The following is a 25023-nucleotide window of genomic DNA, read 5'->3' on the forward strand; positions in this document are numbered from 1 at the left end:
CAAACCATTTAATAGGGTTGAGGTCAGGGGATTGTGGAGGCCAGGTCATCTGATGCAGCACTCCATCACTCTCCTTCTTGGTAAAATAGCCCTTACACAGCCTGGAGGTGTATTGAGTCATTGTCCTGTTGAAAAACAAATTATAGTCCCACTAAGCCCAAACCAGATGGGATGGTGTATCGCTGCAGAATGCTGTAATAAATAAATCACAGACAGTGTCACCAGCAAAGCACTCCCACACCATAACACCTCCTCCTCCATGCTTTACGGTGGGAACCACACATGCAGAGATCATCCGTTCACCCACATCGCGTCTCACAATGACACGGTGGTTGGAACCAAAAATCTCCAATTTGGACTCCAGACCAATTGACAAATTTCCACCGGTCTAATGTCCATTGCTCGTGTTTCTTGGCCCAAGCAAGTCTCTTCTTCTTATTGGTGTCCTTTAGTAGTGGTTTCTTTGCAGCAATTCGACCATAAAGGCTTGATTCACGCGTTCTCCTCTGAACAGTTGATGTTGAGATGTGTCTGTTACTTGAACTCTGTGAAGCATTTATTTGGGCTGCAATTTCTGAGGCTGGTAACTCTAATGAACTTCTCCTCTGCAGCAGAGGTAACTCTGGGTCTTCCATTCCTGTGAGGGTCCTTATGAGAGCCAGTTTCATCATAGTGCTTGGGGGTTTTTGCGACTGCACTTGAAGAAACTTTCAAAGTTCTTGAAATGTTCCATATTGACTGACCTTCATGTCTTAAAGTAATGATGGACTGTTGTTACTCTTTGCTTATTTAAGCTGTTCTTGCCATAATATGGACTTGGTCTTTTACCAAATAGGGCTATCTTCTGTATACCTTGTCACAACACAACTTATTGGCTCAAACGAATTAAGAAGGAAAGAAATTCCACAAATTAACTTTTAAGAAGGCACACCTGTTAATTGAAATGCATTCCAGGTGACTACCTCATGAAGCTTGTTGAGAGAATGCTAAGAGTGTGCAAAGCTGTCATCAAGGCAAAGGGTGGCTATTTGAAGAATCTCAAATATAAAATATATTTTGATTTGTTTAACACTTTTTTGGTTACTACTTGATTCCATATGTGTTATTTCATAGTTTTGATGTCTTCACTATTATTCTACAATGTAAAAGATAGTGACTGGTAGTGTATATATACAGTATATAATGGTCAATGTTTGATAGAAACTGGTCACAGCATATATAGTATTTATTTAGAGCTGGCCTAGTTATTTCAGAGAGATGAAGGGAGTAATTAATCAACAAATATGTTTTTATTAACATTCATTTTACAACAGAATAAAACTATATATTATTTTCAGCCAATCAAATTCAATATTATAAAGAAAATAAACAATGCAAGTAAAAATTTTAAAAAAGTACAACATTCTCAAGAAGATTATAGTCATTTATAGGGGGGAAAACTGAAGAACATTTTTCGTGGCTCATGGATTTAAAAACAACCATAGCTTCAGCTACATTCAAAAATAACAAAATGAATGTGTCTACTTAAAATCCAATGTATTGCTTCCCAGGCTTTGCCTTCCTTCTGCTTAGAGCAATTCATAACTGAGACAAGAAACACAAATAACCTTCGCCAGTATCATCTCTAAGTGTTCTGTTCCACCGTTATAGACAGAGGTTCTAAGTGTTCTGTTCCACCGTTATAGACAGAGGTTCTAAGTGTTCTGTTCCACCATTATAGACAGAGGTTCTAAGTGTTCTGTTCCACCGTTATAGACAGAGGCTCTAAGTGTTCTGTTCCACCGTTATAGACAGAGGCTCTAATTGTTCTGTTCCACCGTTATAGACAGAGGTTCTAATTGTTCTGTTCCACCGTTATAGACAGAGGCTCTAAGTGTTCTGTTCCACCGTTATAGACAGAGGTTCTAAGTGTTCTGTTCCACCGTTATAGACAGAGGTTCTAAGTGTTCTGTTCCACCGTTATAGACAGAGGTTCTAATTGTTCTGTTCCACCGTTATAGACAGAGGTTCTAAGTGTTCTGTTCCACCATTATAGACAGAGGTTCTAAGTGTTCTGTTCCACCGTTATAGACAGAGGCTCTAAGTGTTCTGTTCCACCGTTATAGACAGAGGTTCTAATTGTTCTGTTCCACCGTTATAGACAGAGGTTCTAAGTGTTCTGTTCCACCATTATAGACAGAGGTTCTAAGTGTTCTGTTCCACCGTTATAGACAGAGGCTCTAATTGTTCTGTTCCACCGTTATAGACAGAGGTTCTAAGTGTTCTGTTCCACTGTTATAGACAGAGGTTCTAAGTGTTCTGTTCCACCGTTATAGACAGAGGCTCTAAGTGTTCTGTTCCACCGTTATAGACAGAGGCTCTAAGTGTTATGTTCCACCTATACAGAGGCCTTCCCTGGTAATATCCTCAGAGGCTGGAGGGCACATTCATTGAGAAGGTACGGAAAGACTCTCTCAGTGAAAGTGTGTGTAATAGTGTGTAAACATGTGTTATTATCAGGGTCAGAGAATGACAGCGTTCCTCTGTCCCAGTCCAGCTGCACTCTGATCCTCTGGGGTTTCTTTCTCAATGTGAGCTGGATGTCTGGCCTTGGTGGGGACTCTACTTTATATCTAATATCACCACCAACATCATAAGCATAAGCATCACAGTGGCTTACACACCAAAGGCTTAAACACCAGAATCCACTTTCTACTTTTTTCTTCCTCTGGACAGACTCTGCTATCACACCCAGGGCTATGTTGAACCCAACCTCAACGTCCCAGCTGTGTGCACCTGAGTTAAAGCCCTCAGAGCCCAAGACCATGTTATAGAAATTAAACCTCTCTGGGTTGTCAGGAAGCTGCTGTCTCTCTTCATTGTATATGGCACTGGTCAGATCCTCAGACAGGATAAGAATTGGGTTGGCAGTGTTGGGGTCCAGAATCACAGGATCTGAGGAGGGAGAACAGATATAGGGTATTATTTTTGTTATTGTTTATTGATTGATGATTGTTGTTTGTTGTTGTTGTTGATGATGTGCGCTCTCTAATCTCCTAGCTGTGTGTGTTTACTGTTTTGCAAAAAGGTGCTTAGCGTTTGCATGTAATGTGAAGATAATGAGAGATGACAAACTGTTGTGTAGAAAAGGTTATTGTTTTGGCTAAGTAGGTAATAGTATTAGTTTCATTACATTTTAGTCATTTAGCAGACGCTCTTATCCAGAGCAACTTACAGTTAGTGAGTACATACATTTTCATACTGGCCCCCCGTGGGAATCGAACCCACAACCCTGGCGTTGCAAGCGCCATGCTCTACCAACTGAGCTACACGGGGCTAGTGATCAGTGTTCAGTGATCTAGAAAAACTGTCATGCTCACTGTATGTCACAATCCCCTGCATCTTCTCCCAGACTCTGAACTGCAGGTTTCCCAGGTGTTTGGCCACGTCTATCAGCGCACCTGAGACCAGGTGTGGATCCGGCAGTGTGCACTGGGTTCTGGAAGAACATTCAGGAGTCAGTACAGCTGTTGCTGTAGGGTTGGGTTCAGAATCACAGAGAAGAGAGAGACAGGAGGCAGATCACTTACCTTACCACTGTGGACTTATAGTTCTGAAAAAACAGAAGACAAGATTAAATTAAACAATCAATCAATATTTATCAGTCAACCAATACACATACCAATAATGTAAACTTAGAGAGAGCAGTCCTGACCTGCAGGAATGAGATGTCTTCAGCTCTCAGCTCCCCCACTAGGGTTCTGATTGTGTCTGAAAGTGATGATATCTCTCTGCTCATCTCCTCAATCTTCTCCTTCATCATCTGACTCTTCTGCTCCTCTTCCTCCCTCAGAACAGCTATCCTCACCTCCTCTTCCTCTCGTAGAAACTGGTGGAGCTTCTCAAACTCCTTTCTAATCAGTCTCTCTGTGCTCTGGGCCCGGCTCTGAGAGGAATGGTAGTAAACTATCCACATTAACACTGGATCATACATACTCTACACAACGCTATTGATTCAACATCCTTACTTTAATATGCTTTGCTGTTTCATCACAGATTTCTTTAACTTCATTAAAGACCTTCAGCTTCTTCTGTAAGGGCTTTAGGACAGTCTGGAGTTCTTCCTGGAATAAGCAGATGTTGAGTGAGTGAGTGAGTGAGAGAGAGTGTGTGAGAGAGAGAAATAGATAAATAGATTGTATCTTTGCTTTTTCACTGAGGAGTCAAAGTGTATAAATCAAGGGGAATTGATAGGAACGTCCTTTTCCATGTTAAAATGTGACGTGAATACAGGTTAGAATGCTGTGCTACTGTTGTTCTTAATTATCACTTAATGTGCAGACAATGGCTGCTGTTTAATATTGCTGTCTTTTTAGTTTCCTACACAGCAGAGCTATCTACATTTAAATTAATATATTTTTCTTATCAATGTAACCAATCTGTGTGTACCTATTATTATTTTTGTTCTACTGTACCCTGTGGTCCTGTGCAGCTTCGTCTATGGGGCAGCAGTCATGGTTTTTGTGTTTTCTGGAGGCCTGGCACACCACACAGATGGGCTGTTTATCCTCCAGACAGAAGAGCTTGAGTGTCTCGTTGTGCAGATTGCAGCGCTCCTCAGACTCCCCTGAATCTCTCCGACTCCTCTCCTGTAAGAATGCCTCACACAGGTTCTTTAAGACCAGGTTACAGGGAGGATCTGCCCTTGAAGATCTTCTCCTGCAAACTGGACATTCCTTTCCTGCCTTCCCCCTGCAGTATTCCTGCAGACAGGCTTTACAGAAGCTGTGACTACATGACAGGATGACCGGATCCTTGAAGATGTCACAGCACACAGCACAGGATAGATCGTCCTCTGGGAGAGAGAATCTGGAAGCCATTCTGTCCTCGTGACAATCCCTCCTATGGAATGACCGAACCTTGTACAAAAGTTAACTTTCACTTTTGATTCTGATTGTTAAAAACGTAGTGTGATTAAGCAGCAGCTTGAGGTCCCTGTTTTTAGTATGTATTTATTTAGGTAGTTGTAAAGGCAGTTTCTCTCCTCTCAGTGTTTTCTGTGTGTTCAGTCTGGTTTCTCAGAGTAGGCAGTTTAGAGAACGCATGAGAGATGAACGTCAACCATTGATGTTAACACACTAAACTTCTGGCAGGGAAGTCAAGTAGGAGGTGGAGCTTTGAGAGACCAGGAAAACAACACCACGTGATGAGTAGGGCCATAGTCCCTTTAACGCCCTGTACACACAGTTCACAAAAATAAATCATAATTTCGCCAATGAATTACAATCTCAAACAGACACACGCCATGATTAAGCCCCACTCATGTATTGTGTCCCGTGTGCCACGAGCGCTACCACAAATCTTCTGTAGGTTACATGGTATACCAAAGACACCTCACTATTGGAGGAGAGGAGGGATTCTATTTGGTTGAGTTGTGTCGTCATTAGAATGACAGGGTGATTGTATGCTGTAGTCTGTCCTCCACTGGCGGGTGTACAGACATTTCAAAGTAAACCTCAGAAGCATTCCAGAGGAAGGTTTTATTCACATGTGTTACTTTATAAACATAGAAAGCCTGAATGATGATGGGGGTAAAGAAAAGCAGTACAATGTTCTGTAGCCATGCAGTACATGAGAACAACAACCATTTGTACAGTTCATTGTGATACTCACTAAACACAGAAGGATGGATGTAAAACTTTAGTAACCTACTTAACAATTGGTTTTTTTTACTAAATGAAACTAACATGATATCTATTTGATACAAAATGTAAAATAATGCAGTGTGACACTGAAACATCGTAGACAATGATCCCAGTGCTGGACTTAGACAATGTGTGATCCCAGTGCTGGACTTAGACAATGTGTGATCCCAGTGCTGGACTTAGACAATGTGTGATCCCAGTGCTGGACAGACAATGTGTGATCCCAGTGCTGGACTTAGACAATGTGTGATCCCAGTGCTGGACTTAGACATACAGGCAACAACCATCATTCACATGATGATGATGCGTCTGCACTTTAATGATAACTTAAGCTTTCTGTCTCTCTGTGGCTCAGTCTTCATCCCAACACCACTGGTGATGTCTCAAACATATATTTCTTCATCTGAAACAATATATAAAGAATATATATGAACAGATCCACTATATTATCATCACATCCAATAGCCTGACAATATCTCCCACTCAGTGTGTGTGTCTCACCTGTCTCTGCCTCCTCCTGGCCTGCATTTCCTGCTGCTGCTTTAGCCGCACCTCCTCCAGACTCAGACACCCACCTGCACACACATACACACACACACACACACACACACACACACACACACACACACACACACACACACACACACACACACACACACACACACACACACACACACACACTATTTTACCGAATCCACCTGTCTCATTTAAGCTATTACAAATAGTTGTACCATGGTGCACCCTTGTGGCTATAAACAGAACTACAGAAAATACATCTACTGACAGAGACACAGTAATGTCTTCAGACAGTGCTCCACCAAGGGAGAGTATGCTAGTTGCTGTGAAGCATGTTGGAGCATGTCAAACTACCCCCATTAGACTCATTAATAACCAGACATTTAACTCTTCAATGACTCACCTTGTTTATCACCGCATCTATGTGCTTGGAGATGTTTTGTTGTGTGTGTGTGTGTGTGTGTGTGTGTGTGTGTGTGTGTGTGTGTGTGTGTGTGTGTGTGTGTGTGTGTGTGTGTGTGTGTGTGTGTGTGTGTGTGTGTGTGTCACCTAGCTACAGATTGTAACACCAGATAATGTGATAACTCCCCCAAATTGGACCATTATACTGGTAGTTACAGGTGTGGCTATACAAAATGTAACCAGAGATGTTTCAACTAACCTGGTATTGGCAATAATATCTTCAACCTTGATTCGTGAAAACAGGCAGTGGTGGAAAAAGTACCAAATTGTCATACTTGAGTAAAAGTAAAGATACCTTCATAGAAAATGACTAGAGTAAAAGTGAAAGTCACCCAGTAAAATCCTACACTAAAAGTATTTGGTTTTAAATATACTTAAGTATCAAAAGTAAAAGTATAAATCATTTCAAATTCCTTATATTAAGCAAACCAGAAGACACCATTTTCTTGTTTTTTTTTATTTACGGATACCCAGGGCTGTCTCCAACACTCAGACATCATTTACAAATGAAGCATGTGTTTAGTGAGTCCACTAGATCAGAGGTAATAGATGACCAATGATAGATGAAATAGATGAAATAGATGAAAATGTATGGAGTTAAAAGTACATTATTTTATTCAGGAATGTAGTGAAGTAAAAGTAAAAGTTGTCAATAATATAAATAGTAAAGTAAAGTGCAGATACCCCCAAAAAACTACTTAAGTAGTACTTTAAAGTATTTTTACTTAAGTACATTACACCACTGGAAACAGGAGTCTCATAAAATGTCTGTGTCCAGTTGCAGGGGATCTGTTTGAATTTAGAAAATGCTCCATTATTAAAATAAATCAATTTTTTGCTCCATGAAGTAATCTAACAATGTGTACGCCGCCATCTTCTCTATTTCAAGTCTTCTCTCATTGATCGAGACAGGTGTCTGTCATCGTGGACCCACCTGTCTCAATCAATGAGAGAAGATTTGAAAGATACATTTACATTTTAGTAGATGCTGTTGTCCAGAGTGACTTACAGGAGCAATTAGAATTAAGCATCATGCTCAAGGGCACGTGGACAGATTTTCCCCCTAGTCGGCTCGGGGATTTGAAACAGCGACCTTTGTGTTACTAGCTCAACACTCTTAACCGCTAGGCTAACTGCCACCCCAGTGGTGGTGTACACATTGTTGGATTACTTCATGGAGCAAAACATTGATTTCTTTCAATAACAGACCATTTTCTAAATTCAAATGGACCCCCTGCAACTAGACACAGACATTTTATGAGACTCCTCTTTCCACTAATCGAGGACGAAGATAGTATCGCCAATACCAGGTTAGTTGAAAAATCTCTGGGGATGTTTTGTATAGCCACAACTGTACATCCAAGTATAATGGTTAAATCACATTATCTGGTGTTATAATGTGTTGTATAATCTGTAGCTATGTCTCACCAACACTGCTGGGGTCAATGGAGACGTAGGGTATGGCTCTGCTCAGCCTCAGATCCTCCAGAGCAGCCAGCTCCGCCTCCGCCTCTGCACACAAATCACAGAGACACCCCCCCCCCCCAATCAACCAATTAGAGGATGAGTATGATCATGGTGATGAAGAGCACACTCCTCACAGTGTTACAAAACACAGTTAAAGCCAAAGGACTCACTTTGTTGGATCTCTATTCTTTTCTTGGGGTTAGGGGGGATGACCGTGAACGCTTTGTGACTGAAACCGAGAAACAGAAATTAATGAAATAAAATGTAATGTAATGCCAAGGGGACAAGCCAGTCTGGCAGCTTACATCAAATTTGGCAGGCTTTCAGATATGCTACTCTGAAATTCAAATGCCAAATGTCTAAATGACAGTTTGTAGCATGTAATAAAGGGGCAACAGGATCTGGTGAGGGAACAGAGCTTGACACAACACCTGCGTGCCTGCGGGTGGTAGCTAGGATTATACAACGGGCTCCAGATGGCTTGGAGCTGAAGACGAGCTATTTCCAGCCACCTGTACACAACACACGACACACCTGCATATAATTATACAGATAGGGCTAGAGTATATTGAGGTAGGCTATAGAAGTCCTCTAATAGGGCATGGGTGGCCAACTCTCCTGGAGAGCGACTGGGTGTGCAGGCTTTCATTCCAACATTGCTCTAGAGTAACACAATTGATTCAGCTAATCAAAGGTCCCAGCTGAGAATCCAGTGTGTCAGAGCAGGGCTGGAGCCAGGAGTAGCCTATAAGCACTGAAACCCAGCAACTCTCCAGGACCAGGGTTGACTACCCATAGGGCCTTGAGGAGGAAAAGTACTTCTGCTGTCCCTCTCACCTCTGAATGGCATAGTGTGCCCTGGGTCTCGACGTGCGTTCTTCTTTCTGCGCCACCTGAGCTGCTTCTTTAGACTTTGAAGAAGTTACAGTTGATTTTGGAGATGTGGCTGTTGGTTTTTGACAGAGCACAGCTGATTTCGAAGAGGAGAGTGTTGATTTGGGAGCGGTGGAGGTTGACCTCGCTCTCCTATCGCACCTGGGGGCGCACAACTTGCCCTGCTGATGGGTGTTCGTGGTCTCGCATCGGTTACTATGGATACATCGCGGACAGCTCGTCGCCCGCGGTTTGCGAGGAGCTGTGACTTTGAGTTGAGATATCGATGCTGGTTTCGTTTCAACCGGTTTTGTTTTCTCTTCGACGACTCTTGTTTTCGTTTCAATAACAGGCTTTTGCTTGATGACCCTTGTGGTCGGCATTTTATCAAGAAAACAAAAATATAGGCTAGGTCAAGGGCTCCAAATAAATTCCTTATTCCGCACCTCACCTCACCTCGTCAATGATAGTTGAATCGGTTGTGTCATCGTTCTACTATTGTCTTATCAAATCTTTAAATTAGTAGGCTATTAGCCTATGAGGTGCTGGATGCTGTGGAACTCACGTCTGGCTTGTCTGCCTTCAGCTGGCGACCGGTTGTTGACCGTGGAATCCCGTGCAGCGCGCAGCCTGCCAGGGCAAATTAAGTTCAATAGGTTTTACAGTGATCCGATTACTGACTGGTTAGAATCCCCAAAGGATGCTTGACCTTGTAGTGAGCAAAGCCGCGGGAAGTAGGGGTGCTAAAAAAAAACAGAATTAAAAAATGTATATTATTTTTTTGGGGGAAAATAATGTATTTATTGAAAGTAGTGCACTGGGCCTTCACTGGTATTAAATATAGACATCTGTAGCATGGGCCCATAATTTTTTTCAGCATCTCTGCTTTGGCAAAAAAGGTAGTTGTATAATTAAGAACTGTATCTTGCAGGATTCAATAGTTGGAATTGTAAGAGTTGTTGCCCTGTCTCTTTCTCTGCGATTGTCATTTTAATGGAATCCAGAAAGAACAAAACCCTGTCCTCAAACATTTACATCAAAAGTTGCAAAGTTATGGGCAAAGACACAAAACATCCACATCAAAATAAATATTTTTCTTGATCATATAACATGGAAAACAACCACTTTTTGTGTAGTATTAATTTACTATCCTTGCAAACCACAATGTAAATGTACATTACTGTATTGTACATAGGCAGGTCATCTAGGTTTGTACCTGTAGACTTTCCATCACCATGAAGAAAAACAATGCACAATACAGTAATTGAGTACATCGAGACATTAAATGGTTTGTGATGATTTGGCTCAGTTGGTGGAGTATGGAGTTTGCAATAGCTAGGGTTGTGGGTTGGATTCCCACAGGGGACCAGTACGAAAAAGTATGAAAATGTATGCACTCACTACTGTAAATTACTCTGGATAAGAGCGTCTACTAAAATGGAAAAGGAATGAATAGACCATTTCAGTTTCCACATAGAAATAAGTTGCATTTGCAAAGTATTTTTATATTCCACAAGTATTATCAGATTAACTATTTTGTACAGATAATTATCAGACTCAAGTTACAAATGCTATTAAACGCTCAAATACATTTAGTTTAAATGTTTTCACAAAAGTAGTGCACTGGGCCTTTACTAGTCCTGTATTAACGGGCCAATATAGATGTCTTTAGAGTGGGCAAAAAAATAATCTGCATCCCCCCTTGGCAAAAGGATCGCAGCACCCCCAAACTACTTCCCGCGGCTATGGTAGTGAGATTAAGACAGAAGACACTTTTGTTCAGGAAAAAGAAGAAATGTGTAGCCACCAAAAACTCATAAGAAATAACAGGAGATCTTTTAAATAATGGGTAGCCTATGACTTATGCATCACACATACACACACACACACACACACACACAACAGGGGCGTCATGCACCCATTATTTTAGAGGGGGCACAAAGTGCGTGAGGTTGGCGGGGGTTAGAGAATTCTAATATTACATTTGTCATTTTTGTTAGTTTTTGTTCCACTCCAGATACATATGAACAACAACTTACAGAAGCACACAAACAATGACTACATCTCATCCCTGCCCAGACCTGCTTGTTCACCCCTCCATCCCTAGTACCTGCATGCTCACACCTCCATCCCTACTGCCTGCATTATTGTTTGCCACTTAGCCTTAAATTGTACCAATTTGTTTTTCACGGTTGCCAATGCTATTTCAATATTTCTATAATAAATCATTAAATTTTTCCATTGTGTTAAGGATGGCGGATTGATTGATTTCCAAGTTTTTAGTATGCATTTTTTCAAGATGAGTGATGAGAAGAGAATCGTCCAGCCCATAAGTTTACATTGTAATACTTCTGACTGCCAACTTTCTAGCTCCGCCCATAATTTTTGGACTTTATAGCATTCCCAGAAAGCATGGATTATTGAATCATTATTAGTTTTACACATAATACATGACTCTGCCTTTGTGCTGTAACATTTGTGAATTTTGTCTCTTGTATAATCAATTCTAGACATTTGTTTATACTGGATTAAGCATACATTTTCGTTAACTGTAATTTTGTTAGTAAAGCTCCAACTTCCCTCCATCTTGTGTCAGCATCAGTTATTTTTAAGTCTTGGTTACAAAAGTTTATATTTATTGTCAGTTGGGTATGCTTTCAGCAAGGTTTTGTACAGTGCATTTGGAAAGTATTCCGAACCCTTGACTTTTTCCAAATTTTGTTACATTACAGCCTTTTCTAAAATGGATTAAATAATTTTTTCCCCCTCATCAATCTACACACAATACCCCATAACGACAAAGCGAAAACAGGTTTTTAGAAATGTTTGCTAATTTATACAAAATAAAATACAGAAATATCTCATTTACATAAGTATTCAGACCCTTTGCTGTGATACTCGAAATTGAGCTCAGGTGCATCCTGTTTCCATTGATCATCCTTGAGATATTTCTACAACTTGATTGGAGCCCACCTGTGGTAAATTCAATTGATTCAATTGACAGTGCATGTCAGAGCAAAAACCAAGCCATGAGGTTGAAGGAATTGTCCGTAGTGCTCTGAGACAAGATTGTGTTGAGGCACAGATCTTGGGAAGGGTACCGAAACATTTCTGCAGCATTGAAGGTCCCCAAGAACACAGTGGCCTCCATCATTCTTAAATGGAAGATGTTTGGAACCACCAAGACACTTCCTAGAGTTGGTCACACGGCCAAACTGAGCAATCGGGGGAGAAGGGCCTTGGTCAGGGAGGTGACCAAGAACCCGATGGTCACTCTGAAAAATCTCCAGAGTTCCTCTGTGGAGATGGGAGAACCTTCCAGAAGGACAACCATCACTGCAGCACTCCACCAATCAGGCATTTATGGTAGAGTGGCCAGATGGAAGCCACTCCTCAGTAAAAGGCAAATGACAGCCCGCTTGGAGTTTGCTACATTTACATTTTAGTCATTTAGCAGACGCTCTTATCCAGAGCGACTTACAGTTAGTGAAAACATACATAAAAATTTTTATACTGGCCCCCCGTGGAATCAAACCCACAACCCTGGCGTTGCAAACGCCATGCTCTATCAACTGAGCTACATCCCTGCCGGCCATTCCCTCCCCTACCCTGGATGACGCTGGGCCAATTGTGCGCCGCCCATGAGTCTCCCGGTCGCGGCCGGCTGCGACAGAGCCTGGATTAGAACCAGGATCTCTAGTGGCACAGTTAGCACTGCGATGCAGTGCCTTAGACCACTGCGCCACTCAGGAGTAAAAGGCATCTGAAGGACTCTCAGACCATGAGAAACAAGATTCTCTGGTCTGATGAAACCAAGATTGAACTCTTTGGCCTGAATGCCAAGCGTCACGTCTGGAGGAAACCTGGCACCATCCCTACGGTGAAGCATGGTGGTGGCAACATCATGCTGTGGGGATGTTTTTCAGCGGAATCCAAATACAGTTGTGCCAACCTTGTAGTGTCACACCCAAGAAGACTTGAGGCTGTAATCGCTGCCAACGGTGCTTTAACAAAGTACTGAGTAAAGGGTCCGAATACTTACGTAAATGTGATATTTCCGTTTTTGATTTTTAATAAATTTGCACACAAAAAAAACTGTTTTTGCTTTGTCATTATAGGGTATTGTGTGTAGATTGATGAGAAAAAGAAACAACTTAATCCAATTTAGAATAAGGCTGTAACGTAACAAAATGTTGAAAAAGTCAAGGGGTCTGAATACACTCCGAATGCACTGTATATTTTTCAGTTTATTTAGTAAATGTTTGCTTTTCTAAAGTCTAGCAACCTTGCCAGTTGTACAGAGAAACAACAAAACGTTTTCGTATTATTTATTCATCAAGAAGGAATCAATAGGCTACATAGCTTGATTAAATTCATTTACAAACATACCTCCTGCCCATCAAATGCTGTGTATGTCACTCTACACTCTCCCTCCTCCACTGACAATACTGCATGCACTAGAGTATCTAGTGTCGTAGGCATCTCCTTGGCTGCGGCTTTTGTGGAGCGATAGGTAACGATGCTTTGTGGAAAGGCAGTTGTTGATGTGGGCTGAGGGTCCCTGGTTCGAGCTTAGGTTGGGGCAAGGAGAGGGACAGAAGTAATACTGTTACATTGATGCTGATGACCCAGATCAGTCAGTTGGGCTCTGCCCAGATGCTGGGGTTACTGCGGAGAAGGAGGAGGTCAAAGGAGGGTGAGTGTAACTGGTCTGAAATGGCTGGCTAGCTAGTTAGCGGTGCGCGCTAGTAGCGTTTCAATCGGTGATCACTCGCTCTGAGACATGGAAGTAGTTGTTTCCCTTGTTCTGCGATGCTTCATGGGTGACTGTTGTCGATGTGTTCAGAGGGTCTCTGGTTTGAGTCCAGGTTGGGGCCTCTATGGGCAAGATGCCACTGCACACACACAGTTAATTTGTTTGCGGTCCTCCTGCACTGTGCGTGGTGCTGTCTCGCCTTTCTTTCTGCTCTACGTGCTCTGTGAGCGTCACAGCTCTACGCTACTGTACTCTCTCTCCATTCCTCCCATCTGGCGGACTGACTGGCCCATCGCACCCGACTCTCTGGCCTCCCTGAGCGGTCTGCCTCCACACAGACCCCCGGCAGGTATGGCGGTGTGGGTGGGGGTGGTAAGGGGAGCACAGATGGGACAATTTACGAATCATTGGGGTGATTATATTAACCATAAACTCACATTTAGCTACTCTGAAATATTCGTAGCATATATTTCACACTTGTTGTTGAAACATCCGCGTCTGACTAGGATTGTGTTTACCTGCCACTTTCATTTTGTGGAAGGTTTATCACAAGCGATGCAAAGTCATAAATATAATTTTATCGGGGCTGATGTTGTGACGTGCTGCTGTTGAATACACATTCTGTGTTCTCTCAAATCCAGGAAGTGGAGCGTGCAATGTGTCTCAACGAACGCCCCTTTTAGCCTACTGACTGTCATTTGTAATGTCCAGAAACGCAGTTCAGCCTTCCTTCACTGACATTGACAGAAGGAGTAGCCTATAGATAAACAAACGTGCGTTTCCTCTTTGCTTATGGATAGAGAGTATAGGCTCGGCTGCATGCGTCACAACTGGTTTGGGGTAGGCCTACTTATGTAGGCTACTCTTTCTTGGTGGTTTTGATAGAACATTCCATGACAGCCACATGTTTTAATAGGTTGGGATTTTCTTGGCAGGATATTTGTTGACAAAGTAGCCTAAGCATCGTCATCATAAACATGATAATTAAAGGCAAGACACTAGTCACCAGCGCAGCCCCAGAGGCACTGAGTCTAGACCCAGATGTTGCATCTGGCACATGTGGGTGGCACCTGCTGAGGCAATGATTATCCCCGTATATTTCCATTATAAATTAAGTAATATGCTGAGTGGGCCTATAAAAGTAGGTCAAATTGTTTACCATTACTTTGTTACAAAGTTGAAGTGCATAGGTCTAAACGGTTTTGTGGGAAGATTTGGGAAACATTCATTACATTACATTTACATTACATTTACGCCATTTAGCAGACGCTCTTATCCAGAGCGACTTACAAATTGGTGCATTCACCTTATAGCCAGTTTTTTTGTTGTTGTTGTGGGGGTGTGGTAAGGGGGGGTAGAATGATTACTTTATCCTATCCCAGGTATTCCTTAAAGAGGTGGGGTTTCAAGTGTCTTCGGAAGGTGGAGTGACATTCCTGATTTGACCAAAGGTGGGGGGGTTTCTGTAGCCGCAGCTGAAATCATTAACTACAATGTAAAACAGAGACAGAGGTCTGATGCTGTGTGTGTGTCCTCCTGCAGCGTGCGGAATCCTAGAGGGATGGAGACAGACCCGGCCTTGGAGACATGCACAGAGAGCAGAGCAGAGACAGAGGGAGAGAGAACGGAGACCAGAGAGGGACCCACCAGGAGCCCCAGCCCCCTGTCCCCCAATAGGTCTTCAGCTGCTCACACCCCTACAACACTCACCCCTACTCCCCCTAAACGTAATCCCTCCCACCCTCCTAAACTCACCCCCACTCCCTCTACTAGTACGCTCACCCTCAGCTCTACATGCACACCCTCTTCCTCATCTACACCCACCCCCAATCCCCATAAACTGAACCCCGACCCCTCACCTCCCCCTACTCTCACCCGTAAAACCCACACTACCCTCACCCCTATGGTACTCACCCCCACCCCCACCCCAACATCTACACCTACTTCCCCCTCACTCACTCCCAACCCCGTCACCCCTACAATACTCATCCCCAACCCTACTCCCCCCACACTCACACCCTCTCTACCTACACCCAAGCATGCCCCCTCTCCCTCCTCCCCCACTAAAGTCATTCACAAACCTGCTCCTTTCCCCTTTACTCCCCCTCTACTCACTCCCTCCCCCACTGTATCGGCCATCACTTCTCTGCCCCCCTCCTCTGTAACCCACGGCAACATGTCTTCTGCTCCCGGGACTTCCTCCTTCTTGACCAATGGTAATGCAAGGCCAGTCTCCACGCCCACCTCTCCACCAATCACGCCTTTCCATACCCCGGCCAGCAGACAGGTAACTGACCATAAAACAAAAGCCGCACACGATGTAACCAGCCACACATACAGGCACAAGTAGACACACATACACACACAATTGACTACACAGACAACCACATCCATTCCTGGATCAATTGGTTTACATTCCTTTAACCTAGAGTACAGTATTCAAAATACCTCCAAAATACACCTCTCTCTCGCTCTCTCTCTCAGATCCCTTTCCCTCGCCCCCTGGCTACACCCACTCTGGTGCAAGCCTATCAGAGCACCTCGTCTGTCAGACAGAGGGTATCCCAGCAGGCTTTGCTCCTAGGTCGAAGTTCTTGTTCCAGCCGAGACCAGATGCTGCTCAGGACCCAGATGGTAACAACACACACACCAACACCTCTAACCCCTACTTCTACCAACTTCAAACTCCTGAACCCTGAGACTGGCCTTTTTCAAGATTCCTCAGTTCAAGATTCCGCTCCCCCCCCTCTCTCTCTCTCTCTCTCGCTCTCTCGCTCGCTCTCTCGTTGTATCTATTGATCTCTCATTCTTAGCTGATTTTCACCTCTACGGTACGGCCTGTCCCTTCCTCTTCCTCTTCCTCCTCTTCCTCTTGCTCTTGCTCTCGCCCTGCCTCTGCTCAGGTGAGCAGTTCAGAAGGTGTGTGTTAGGGGTGTTAGGTGTATGAGAGACCACTGAAGATTGTGATTGTCTCACAAGTTTAACTAAACTCCCTCTCAACCCCCACTCTCTCCCTCCCTCTTTATTTTCCTCCCCACTCCCTCCCACCCTCCCTCCCACCCTCTCTCCCTCCCTCCCTCCCACCCTCCCTCCCACCCTCTCTCCCTCCCTCCCTCCCATCCTCCCTCCCTCCCCCTTAGCTCCAGAGTCTAACCCTGCGCCCCTCTGCTCCTGGAACTCTCACAATCCCCCCTTCTTTACGTCTCAAACCTCCCTCTTCCTCCTCCTCCCCCTCACCTATCTCTTGTCCCCGAACACCCCTTTTTCCCCCTCTCCGGCCACGCCCCCAGCCCAGTGCCATGGCAACAGACAGACAGACCACACCCACCCGGCACCTCTCAGTCCCACCTCCAAGTGAGTCATAAACATGTGATAATGAGTAGAATGTTCAGGAGGAATGAGATGTGATTTATAGTATGTCCAGTAAAACCATTCAATCACTCTCTCTTTTCTTACTGTCTCTTTGTCTCATCTCTCCAGCTCTCTACTCTTCTGTACGTTCTGTCCCTCTGAGACCCAGACTTCATTCTCCAAATGGCCACAGAGTGGCGCCCCCGAGACACAGCCCGGCCCTGCAACCAATCGCTGTTGCCACTGCCCGACAGGCCCTGCCCAGCAGACAGTGGACTCGACCAGCCAGCAGTTTGTCATCTCAAACCCCACCCATACAGACCACCCCAGCTCAATCGCAGGTCAGCTCAGGCTCTAGGCCCCTCCCCTTGGGTTCTACTTCCTGTTTTGATCAGTTGCCGCCGGCATCAAGGCAGCTGCAAATCATTGCCCTCTCCGCTGGCTCCACCCACCGCCTCAGCAGCCAACTACAGCCTGCTGCCAACACACACACCCCAGCTTCTGTCCAATCAAAGCACCTGGTTCTTGAGTCCCCACCGCCTCAGCTCGATGCCCAACCACAGAGGACTTCTGACCACGCCTCTCCCTCTCCCACCTCCTCCATCCACAAACCCAACTCACCCCTACCCTACCCTCGTTATCAGGCCAGACACATTGAGCCAGAAGGAGAAGTGGGGAGACAGGGGGTAAGGGAGGAGAGAGAGAGGGTGGGGGGAGAGGAAGAGGAGCAGAGGGATAGAGAGAGGGTGGGAGGAGAGGAAAGGGGGATTGTGGAGAAGAGAGGAGAACGGGTGAGAGAGAAAGAGGACCAAAGAGATAGAGAGAGGGTGGAAGAGGAGAAAGGTGGGACTGGAGGAGAGGAAAAATGGATGGAGAGAGTTAAAGTATTTGAGACACTGAGAGAGATGACAGAAGTAGAGGAGGGGGAGGAGAGAGAGAGGATGGAAGTAGAGGAGGGGGAGGAGAGAGAGAGGATGGAGGTAGAGGAGGGGGAGGGGGAGGAGAGAGAGAGGATGGAGGTAGAGGAGGGGGAGCGAGGACAGAAAGATGCGATGAAAGGAGAGGAGGAGGGGACTACAATTGACCAGGCCAGTCTGATAGACCCACACCTCAATGCAGACCCGGCTACTCAGAACTACACACACCCTCCCTCAGAACCCCCCATAAACCTCCAGAGACCATCAGACCGTCCCATTGAGCAATCCCCACACCTCCCCCACGTGGACCAAGAGGACCTCTGTGAGAACATGTTCAATCAGTCTGACAACCAATCAGGTACCAGCGTCTCTCCACCATTACTTTTAGCCTTGGCCTATTAATTAAACTTTAAACTAACCTTGTGTTGTGAACTCTTCCTCCTCTCTCCCCCCTCCTCTCCCTCCTCTCTCCCCCTCCTCTTCCTCCTCTCTCCCTCCTCTCCCTCCTCTCTCCCCCCTCCTCTTCCTCCTCTCTCCCCCTCCTCTTCCTCCTCTCTCCCCCCTCCTCTCCCTCCTCTCTCCCCCCTCCTCTTCCCCCCCCCCCCCTCCTCTCCCACTTCTCTTTTCCTCCCCCCAGTCTTGTCCAGTCTCTCCTCTCAGTCTCCCCCTGCCTCACCCTTCCTCACCCTTTCATCTGACCTCCCCCCTCCTCTCCTGCCTGTTAGCCCTTCCCACCCAGAGACCCTCAGCCTATCAGAGAGCCGCCCAGAGACCTTCACCCTATCGGAGCGCAAGCCTTGGTCACAGAGGGTCTGGCCAGAGGGCGGGAGGCGTGTCTTAACTCACCTGGTGGAGGGCTTCATCATACAGGAGGGGCTGCAGGCATTCCCGGTAAACACACACACACGCACACATTTTTTAGTAAAGTACATCTTCCTACACGGGATATAGCTGGTGTCTAGTTGGTGTCATATACTTATACATTAACAGTATATACAGTATAACCTTTGTGTGTGCGTGCCTGTGTGTGTGTGTACCTGTGCAGGTGAACCGCTCGTCTCTGTTGTTGGGAGGGCAGGAGGGTGTCTCCCAGAATGGGAAAATAGAGGGGGCGGAGTTATTACCGTTGACAGACACACCAGAGCCACCGGAACATTCCAGCGAATCAGAACAAGAGCGTGTGGCTAAAGATGACCCGCTCACAGGTAAACCACCTTAATATCCTGGTTCTGAGTCAATATTCAATTCAATATTCAATTCAATTTAATTATCTCTCTGAATCCAAACCACACTAGGTCCCAGAGAGAGACAGAGGGGGGTGTTACAGTGTGAGTCTTGTGGGAAGAGAGGCCACGCCCACTCCTTCCACCGCTCCAAGCGATACTGCTCCACTTCCTGTGCCCGCAGGTAAGCCACACTCCCATTGGCTGAATACAGAAACAAGACAGTGACAGATTAGTTATTCTCTCTGTCTAGACCAGCGTTTCTCAAACTAGGGGTTGCGACCCAATATGGGGTTGCCTGATTTGAAAATGGGGTAGTGAGAGAAACTCAAAAAATATATATATATATTTTTTAGCATTTGGTTCATAGAATCAGGGTAACGTCAGTAACCTCCGGTAGCCGCTAGATGCGGTTGTAATAAACAGAGCGATTTCTGTTATCTTCCTACAAATGTAGCTTCAAAATATTATGACCCCATCACTAGAAGATAAGACTCAGGAACACGTATGTGTCTTCTGTTTCCCTCTACAATGCCCACAAGCCGCACATGACTCATTAGGACTGAGTGGAAAGACCAGGCACTACATCAGACTGGGGGGGAAAGAACATCATCAATGAAGATGTTCTTTTCTACACAGAAGAGCATACAAGATGATTGCCTGATGATCTTCTGAACTTCCCAATACCTTTCTGATTCTGATTTCAAACCATACTTCCTTCAGATTGAAAAACTTTCAAAAGTACTGTCAGACTGATTTGTAATAGACTGTCAAAAAAGTAAACATTGGCCGTTGATTACATACATTTTTTTACATGGTGTGGTCGCAAAAACAATGTATATCAAAATGGGGTCACGGGCCAAAAATGTTTTGGGAACCCCTGGTCTACATTTACATTTACATTTACGTCATTTAGCAGACGCTCTTATCCAGAGCCACTTACAAATAGGTGCATTCACCTTATAGCCAGTGGGATAACCACTTTACAATGTTTTTTTTAAATTATTTTTTTTTATTTTTTTTTTGGGGGGGGGTAGAAGGATTACTTTATCCTATCCCAGGTATTCCTTAGACAGCAAGTTCTATGTGATGTTGTTGTTTAACCACAGATAGTCTATTTACTACAGGTGTACTGTACAGACATTCATAAACACACCAAAATACACCCTCACGCAGAAGCTGTGATCAGACAGGAGGTCAGATGTGATAAAATCAACCCCAGAGAGCTCAGAGAAAGGACATATCATCATCATCTTTCTCTCTGTCTTTCTCCCTCTAGGTATGATGTAGGGCTGTCCAAGCGTCTGCGTGCTCTGAGTGCTGGCAGCCAGCCTGAGGGGCGGCGCTCTGAGATAAACAAGGTGGAGTCTGTGCCTGGGAAGCCTCTCCTACTGCGACTGGTCAGTTACAACTTTTAACAAATAGGTCACTCCACAGTAATACACTTTATGGTATAGCCTGCAGGTGTAATGCCTTATAACATGTTATAAGCATGTAGAAGCCTTTATAAATCAAACCCAGCTGTTCACACGTTCCATCTCCTGTAACATAATTTATTTTAGCCCCGTGAAATATGGAGCGCCCGTAGCCATGACAACGAAGAAGAGGAGGGGCATGCTGTTCCCATGATGACCAGGCTGACACGCCGAGCGGCACGGAGGGCAAGGAGGGCCTCAGAGCCAGCGATGACCCCTAGTAACCCCACTGTGACCTCTAGTGACCCCACACCTGCACAGTGGAGCGTAGAGCAAGTCTGGGAATTCATACACACACTGCCAGGTAACACACACAAACACACACAAGGACACACATTCACCCATCTCCCTGCTGTAGGTTGTTGGCCGGTTATAACCTGTGTGTATGTTGTCTTTAGGTTTTGGGGAGGTTATAACCTGAGTGTATGTTGTTTTAAGGTTGTGGGGGGGTTATAACCTGGGTGTATGTTGTCTTTAGGTTGTGGGGAGGTTATAACCTGGGTGTATGTTGTCTCTAGGTTGTGGGGAGGTTATAACCAGGGTGTATGTTGTTTTAAGATTATGGGGAGGTTATAACCTGGGTGTATGTTGTTTTAAGATTATGGGGAGGTTATAACCTGGGTGTATGTTGTTTTAAGGTTGTGGGGAGGTTATAAACATATTATTAAATATGTTTATTTTGATTTATTGTGTGCTGAATTAGATTGTTTTATACACATATACACTACCGGTCAAAAGTTCTGGAACACCTACTCATTCAAGGTTTTTCTTTATTTTTACTATTTTCTACATTGTAGAATAATAGTGAAGACATCAAAACTATGAAATAACACATACGGAATCATGTAGTAACCATGTGGTCCTCTGTAGCTCAATTGGTAGAGCATGGCGCTTGTAACGCCAGGGTAGTGGGTTCGATCCCCGGGACCACCCATAAAATGTATGCACGCATGACTGTAAGTCGCTTTGGATAAAAGCGTCTGCTAAATGGCATATTATTATTATTATTATTAAACAAATCAAAATATATTTTATCTTTGAGATTCTTCAAATAGCCACGCTTTGCTGGAAGACCCAGAGTTACCTCTGCTGCAGATTTCCACTGGTCTAATGTCCATTGCTCGTGTTTCTTGGCCCAAGCAAGTCTCTTCTTCTTATTGGTGACCTTTAGTAGTGGTTTCTTTGCAGCAATGCGACCATGAAGGCCTGATTCACACAGTCTCCTCTGAACAGTTGATGTTGAGATGTGTCTGTTACTTGAACTCTGTGAAGCATTTATTTGGGCTGCAATTTCTGAGGCTGGTAACTCTAATGAACTTATCCTCTGCAGCAGAGGTAACTGGGTCTTACATTCCTGTGGCGGTCCTCATGAGAGCCAGTTTCATCATAGCGCTTGATGGTTTTTGCGACTGCACTTAAAGAAACTTTCAAAGTTCTTGAAATGTTCCGTATTGACTGACCTTCATGTCTTAAAGTAATGATGGACTGTCGTTTCTCTTTGCTTATTTGAGCTGTTCTTGCCATAATATGGACAACTGATTGCCTCAAACGCATGAAGAAGGAAAGAAATTCCACAAGTTAACTTTTAAGAAGGCACACCTGTTAATTGCAATTCATTCCAGGTGACTACCTCATGAAGCTGGTTGAGAGAATGCCAAGAGTGTGCAAAGCTGTCATCAAAGCAAAGCGTGGCTATTTGAAGAATCTCAAAGATAAAATATATTTTGATTTGTTTAACACTTTTTTTGGTTACTACATGATTCCGTATGTGTTATTTCATAGTTTTGATGTCTTCACTATTATTCTACAATGTAGAAAATAGTAAAAATAAAGAAAAACCTTGAATGAGTAGGTGTTCTAGAACTTTTGACCGGTAGTGTATGTGTATGTTGTTGTATTATTCTGTTTTTATTGTAATGTTTACAGGGCTCTCTTGTCAAATAGATTTTTAATCTCAATGTGACTCCCTGTTTTAAATAAAGGTTTAGAAAAAATATAAAATAAAAAATAATAACCTGTGTGTATGTTGTTTTAAGGAGGTTGTGGGGAGGTTATATCCTGGGTGTATGTTATCTTTAGGTTGTGTGGAGGTTGTAACCTGGGTGTGTGTTGTTTTAAGGTTATGGAGAGGTTATAACCTGGGTGTATGTTATCTTTAGGTTGTGTTGAGGTTATAACCTGGGTGTATGTTGTTTTAAGGTTGTGGGGAGGTTATAGCCTGGGTGTCCTTTAGTAGTGGTTTCTTTGCAGCCCATAGGGCGGCGCACAATTGGCCCAGCGTCGTCCGGGTTTGGCCGGGGTAGGCCGTCATTGTAAATAAGAATTTGTTCTTAACTGACTTGCCTAGTTAAATAAAGGTTAAATAAAAATAAACAATGTTGTTTTAAGGTTGTGTGTAGGTTATAACCTGTGTGTGTATGTTTTCTTTAGGTTGTGTGGAGGTTGCGGAGGCGTTCCGTGTTCAGGAGATAGACGGCCAGGCCCTGCTGCTGCTCACGGAGGACCACCTGATGACCAGCATGAACATCAAACTGGGACCAGCTCTCAAGATCTGTGCCCACATCAACACACTCAGACACAGATAGAGAGTGAGGAGGAGAGGTGGGAGGAGGAGAGATGAGAGAAGGAGGAGAGATGAGAGATGGAAAAAAGTGAAAGGGGTGAGGGTGGAAAAAGAGAGGGACAAGAGTGATTGATAGATGGGGAAGAGAGAAGGGATGAGAGAGAGGGTGGAGGAGGAAAAAAGGACAGAGAAGAAGAGAGATAAAGAGATTCATTCAAGAGATGAAGAGCTGAGAGCGATCAGTGAGAGAGCAGGGGGACTTTTTCTATTCTATTGTGTCTGTGTACATATTTTACAATGCAGTCTATTGGGCGTAACTCAAACGATTTAATTATGGATTTGTAATATACAGTATTATGAATTTGTGTATTTGGTTATTATTTTAAAATGTGGTATCACATGTAAACTGTAAAATACTTTCTGATTTTACGAAGTTGATACACAGACATTTTTAAATCACTTTGTAGAAAATAATGTCTTAACTAAATCAATTATTATGTTTTTATATAAGATCTCTTCTGAGAAAAAGTTAGATCTTATTTGACTCATAACCATGTCAATTTTGTGAGATGCCATAATGTTTTCCCTTATCCTGCCTCTTCAAACTCTGTAATAAATCCAATTAATTTATGGACATTGTTTTATTGCCTCTGTATTGGTATTGTGATATTTTGTAGTCAATGAAATGACCCATCTCACTATTAACTCCGGCCACCAGATGGAGGTGAGGGGTCACGTTTGCTAGTAGAAAGACTGCAGCTGCAATATTCTCAACTCATATGGAAACAATGATCAAGAAAAATTCTATATGAATTACATAAAAACCAATGCATCATATTTATATTCCTATCACTGATGCTTCTCTGGAGCACAATGTCTTAAGTTCATACATGAAAAACCTTCTAAAGCAGCACAGACCTATTATTGTTGAATCAATCTGTGTTTATGCCAAACCAATCTGGAACCAGTTGCAATTTCAACACTGCTGAAATGTGTTTTTAACCCTTTAACTGTCTCTTCTTGAAAAACATGTTTAAAATGATTTCACCCTAAATTCCTATTACTAACAACTAAAATAATAACTTTTTTTCAACTTGATGTTCATTTTGGAAATAACAGAGCTCTAACAGACGGTTGAGAAGTCAAAAGGAGGTCATACCAGCAATGCCATATTAGAATAGCAATTTGCATAGCATTTTTACTCAGAACAATATTACAAAAATTACTTTAGGTCTGCTTGAATGGCTTTTTATAGGTAGGTCAGCATTGTTAAATAAGGACTGATGTTTAACAAATTATGATAATTTTTTATGTCCAAACATATTCAATTATCCGCTATTTCTATGCTTCCCTTTCTAAAGTTTTGTTTTTGCTTCTTTTACTTTTGGTTTTGTACACCAGCTTCAAAACAGCTGAAAATACAATACCTTTGGTTATGGAAAATATATTTCACAGTGGTTTAGATGGTACAATGATTCTCTACACATAATTGCTTGTTTTGTCACATAAACTGAAATTAGGTGAACTATTAGAATTTTAGCAACAAGGAAATGGCAGAGCGATTTCTGCATATCGCACCTTTAAGTATGAATATTGATTAATTGACCCCATGGTCATGAAATGTGGTTAAACCTATTTATGTTGCCTAACATAGTGTGTTGTAAACAATTCAATCATAATATTCACCATAATAGGTATATTTAATCAAAAACAATGCAACAGTAAACATGTCGTCC

The 25023-nt window shown here is 43.5% G+C and overlaps 2 protein-coding genes across 3 annotated transcripts; one reads left to right on the top strand and one right to left on the bottom strand.

The window, feature by feature from the left end:
* Positions 1–1269: 1269 nt before the first annotated feature.
* LOC311118696 (E3 ubiquitin-protein ligase TRIM35-like) lies at positions 1270–5134 on the bottom strand. Its single transcript, XM_084193485.1, has 6 exons — positions 4455–5134; positions 4008–4103; positions 3695–3925; positions 3570–3592; positions 3360–3478; positions 1270–2934 (listed from the first exon to the last, which is right to left on the bottom strand). The coding sequence occupies exons 1-6, from the start codon at positions 4857–4859 to the stop codon at positions 2378–2380; spliced, it is 1431 nt and encodes a 476-aa protein (XP_084049611.1). The 5' UTR covers positions 4860–5134; the 3' UTR covers positions 1270–2377.
* Positions 5135–14024: 8890 nt separating this feature from the next.
* On the top strand, positions 14025–23917 carry phc3 (polyhomeotic homolog 3). Of its 2 annotated transcripts, none has more exons than XM_084193486.1 (11): positions 14025–14107; positions 15301–16045; positions 16243–16392; positions 16899–17112; positions 17239–18384; positions 18664–18917; positions 19072–19231; positions 19322–19433; positions 20529–20649; positions 20812–21028; positions 23155–23917. In XM_084193486.1, exons 2-11 carry the CDS (start codon positions 15320–15322, stop codon positions 23307–23309), a joined length of 3255 nt encoding a protein of 1084 aa, XP_084049612.1. In that variant the 5' UTR covers positions 14025–14107; positions 15301–15319; the 3' UTR covers positions 23310–23917. The 2 variants fall into 2 exon arrangements, with proteins under 2 accessions (XP_084049612.1, XP_084049613.1); XM_084193487.1 differs by lacking the exon at positions 14025–14107 and adding an exon at positions 15138–15209.
* Positions 23918–25023: the final 1106 nt, after the last annotated feature.

Source organism: Coregonus lavaretus (assembly GCF_964263955.1).
Source record: "Coregonus lavaretus genome assembly, contig: HAP1_SCAFFOLD_1696, whole genome shotgun sequence".
Classification (NCBI taxonomy): Eukaryota; Metazoa; Chordata; class Actinopteri; order Salmoniformes; family Salmonidae; genus Coregonus; species Coregonus lavaretus.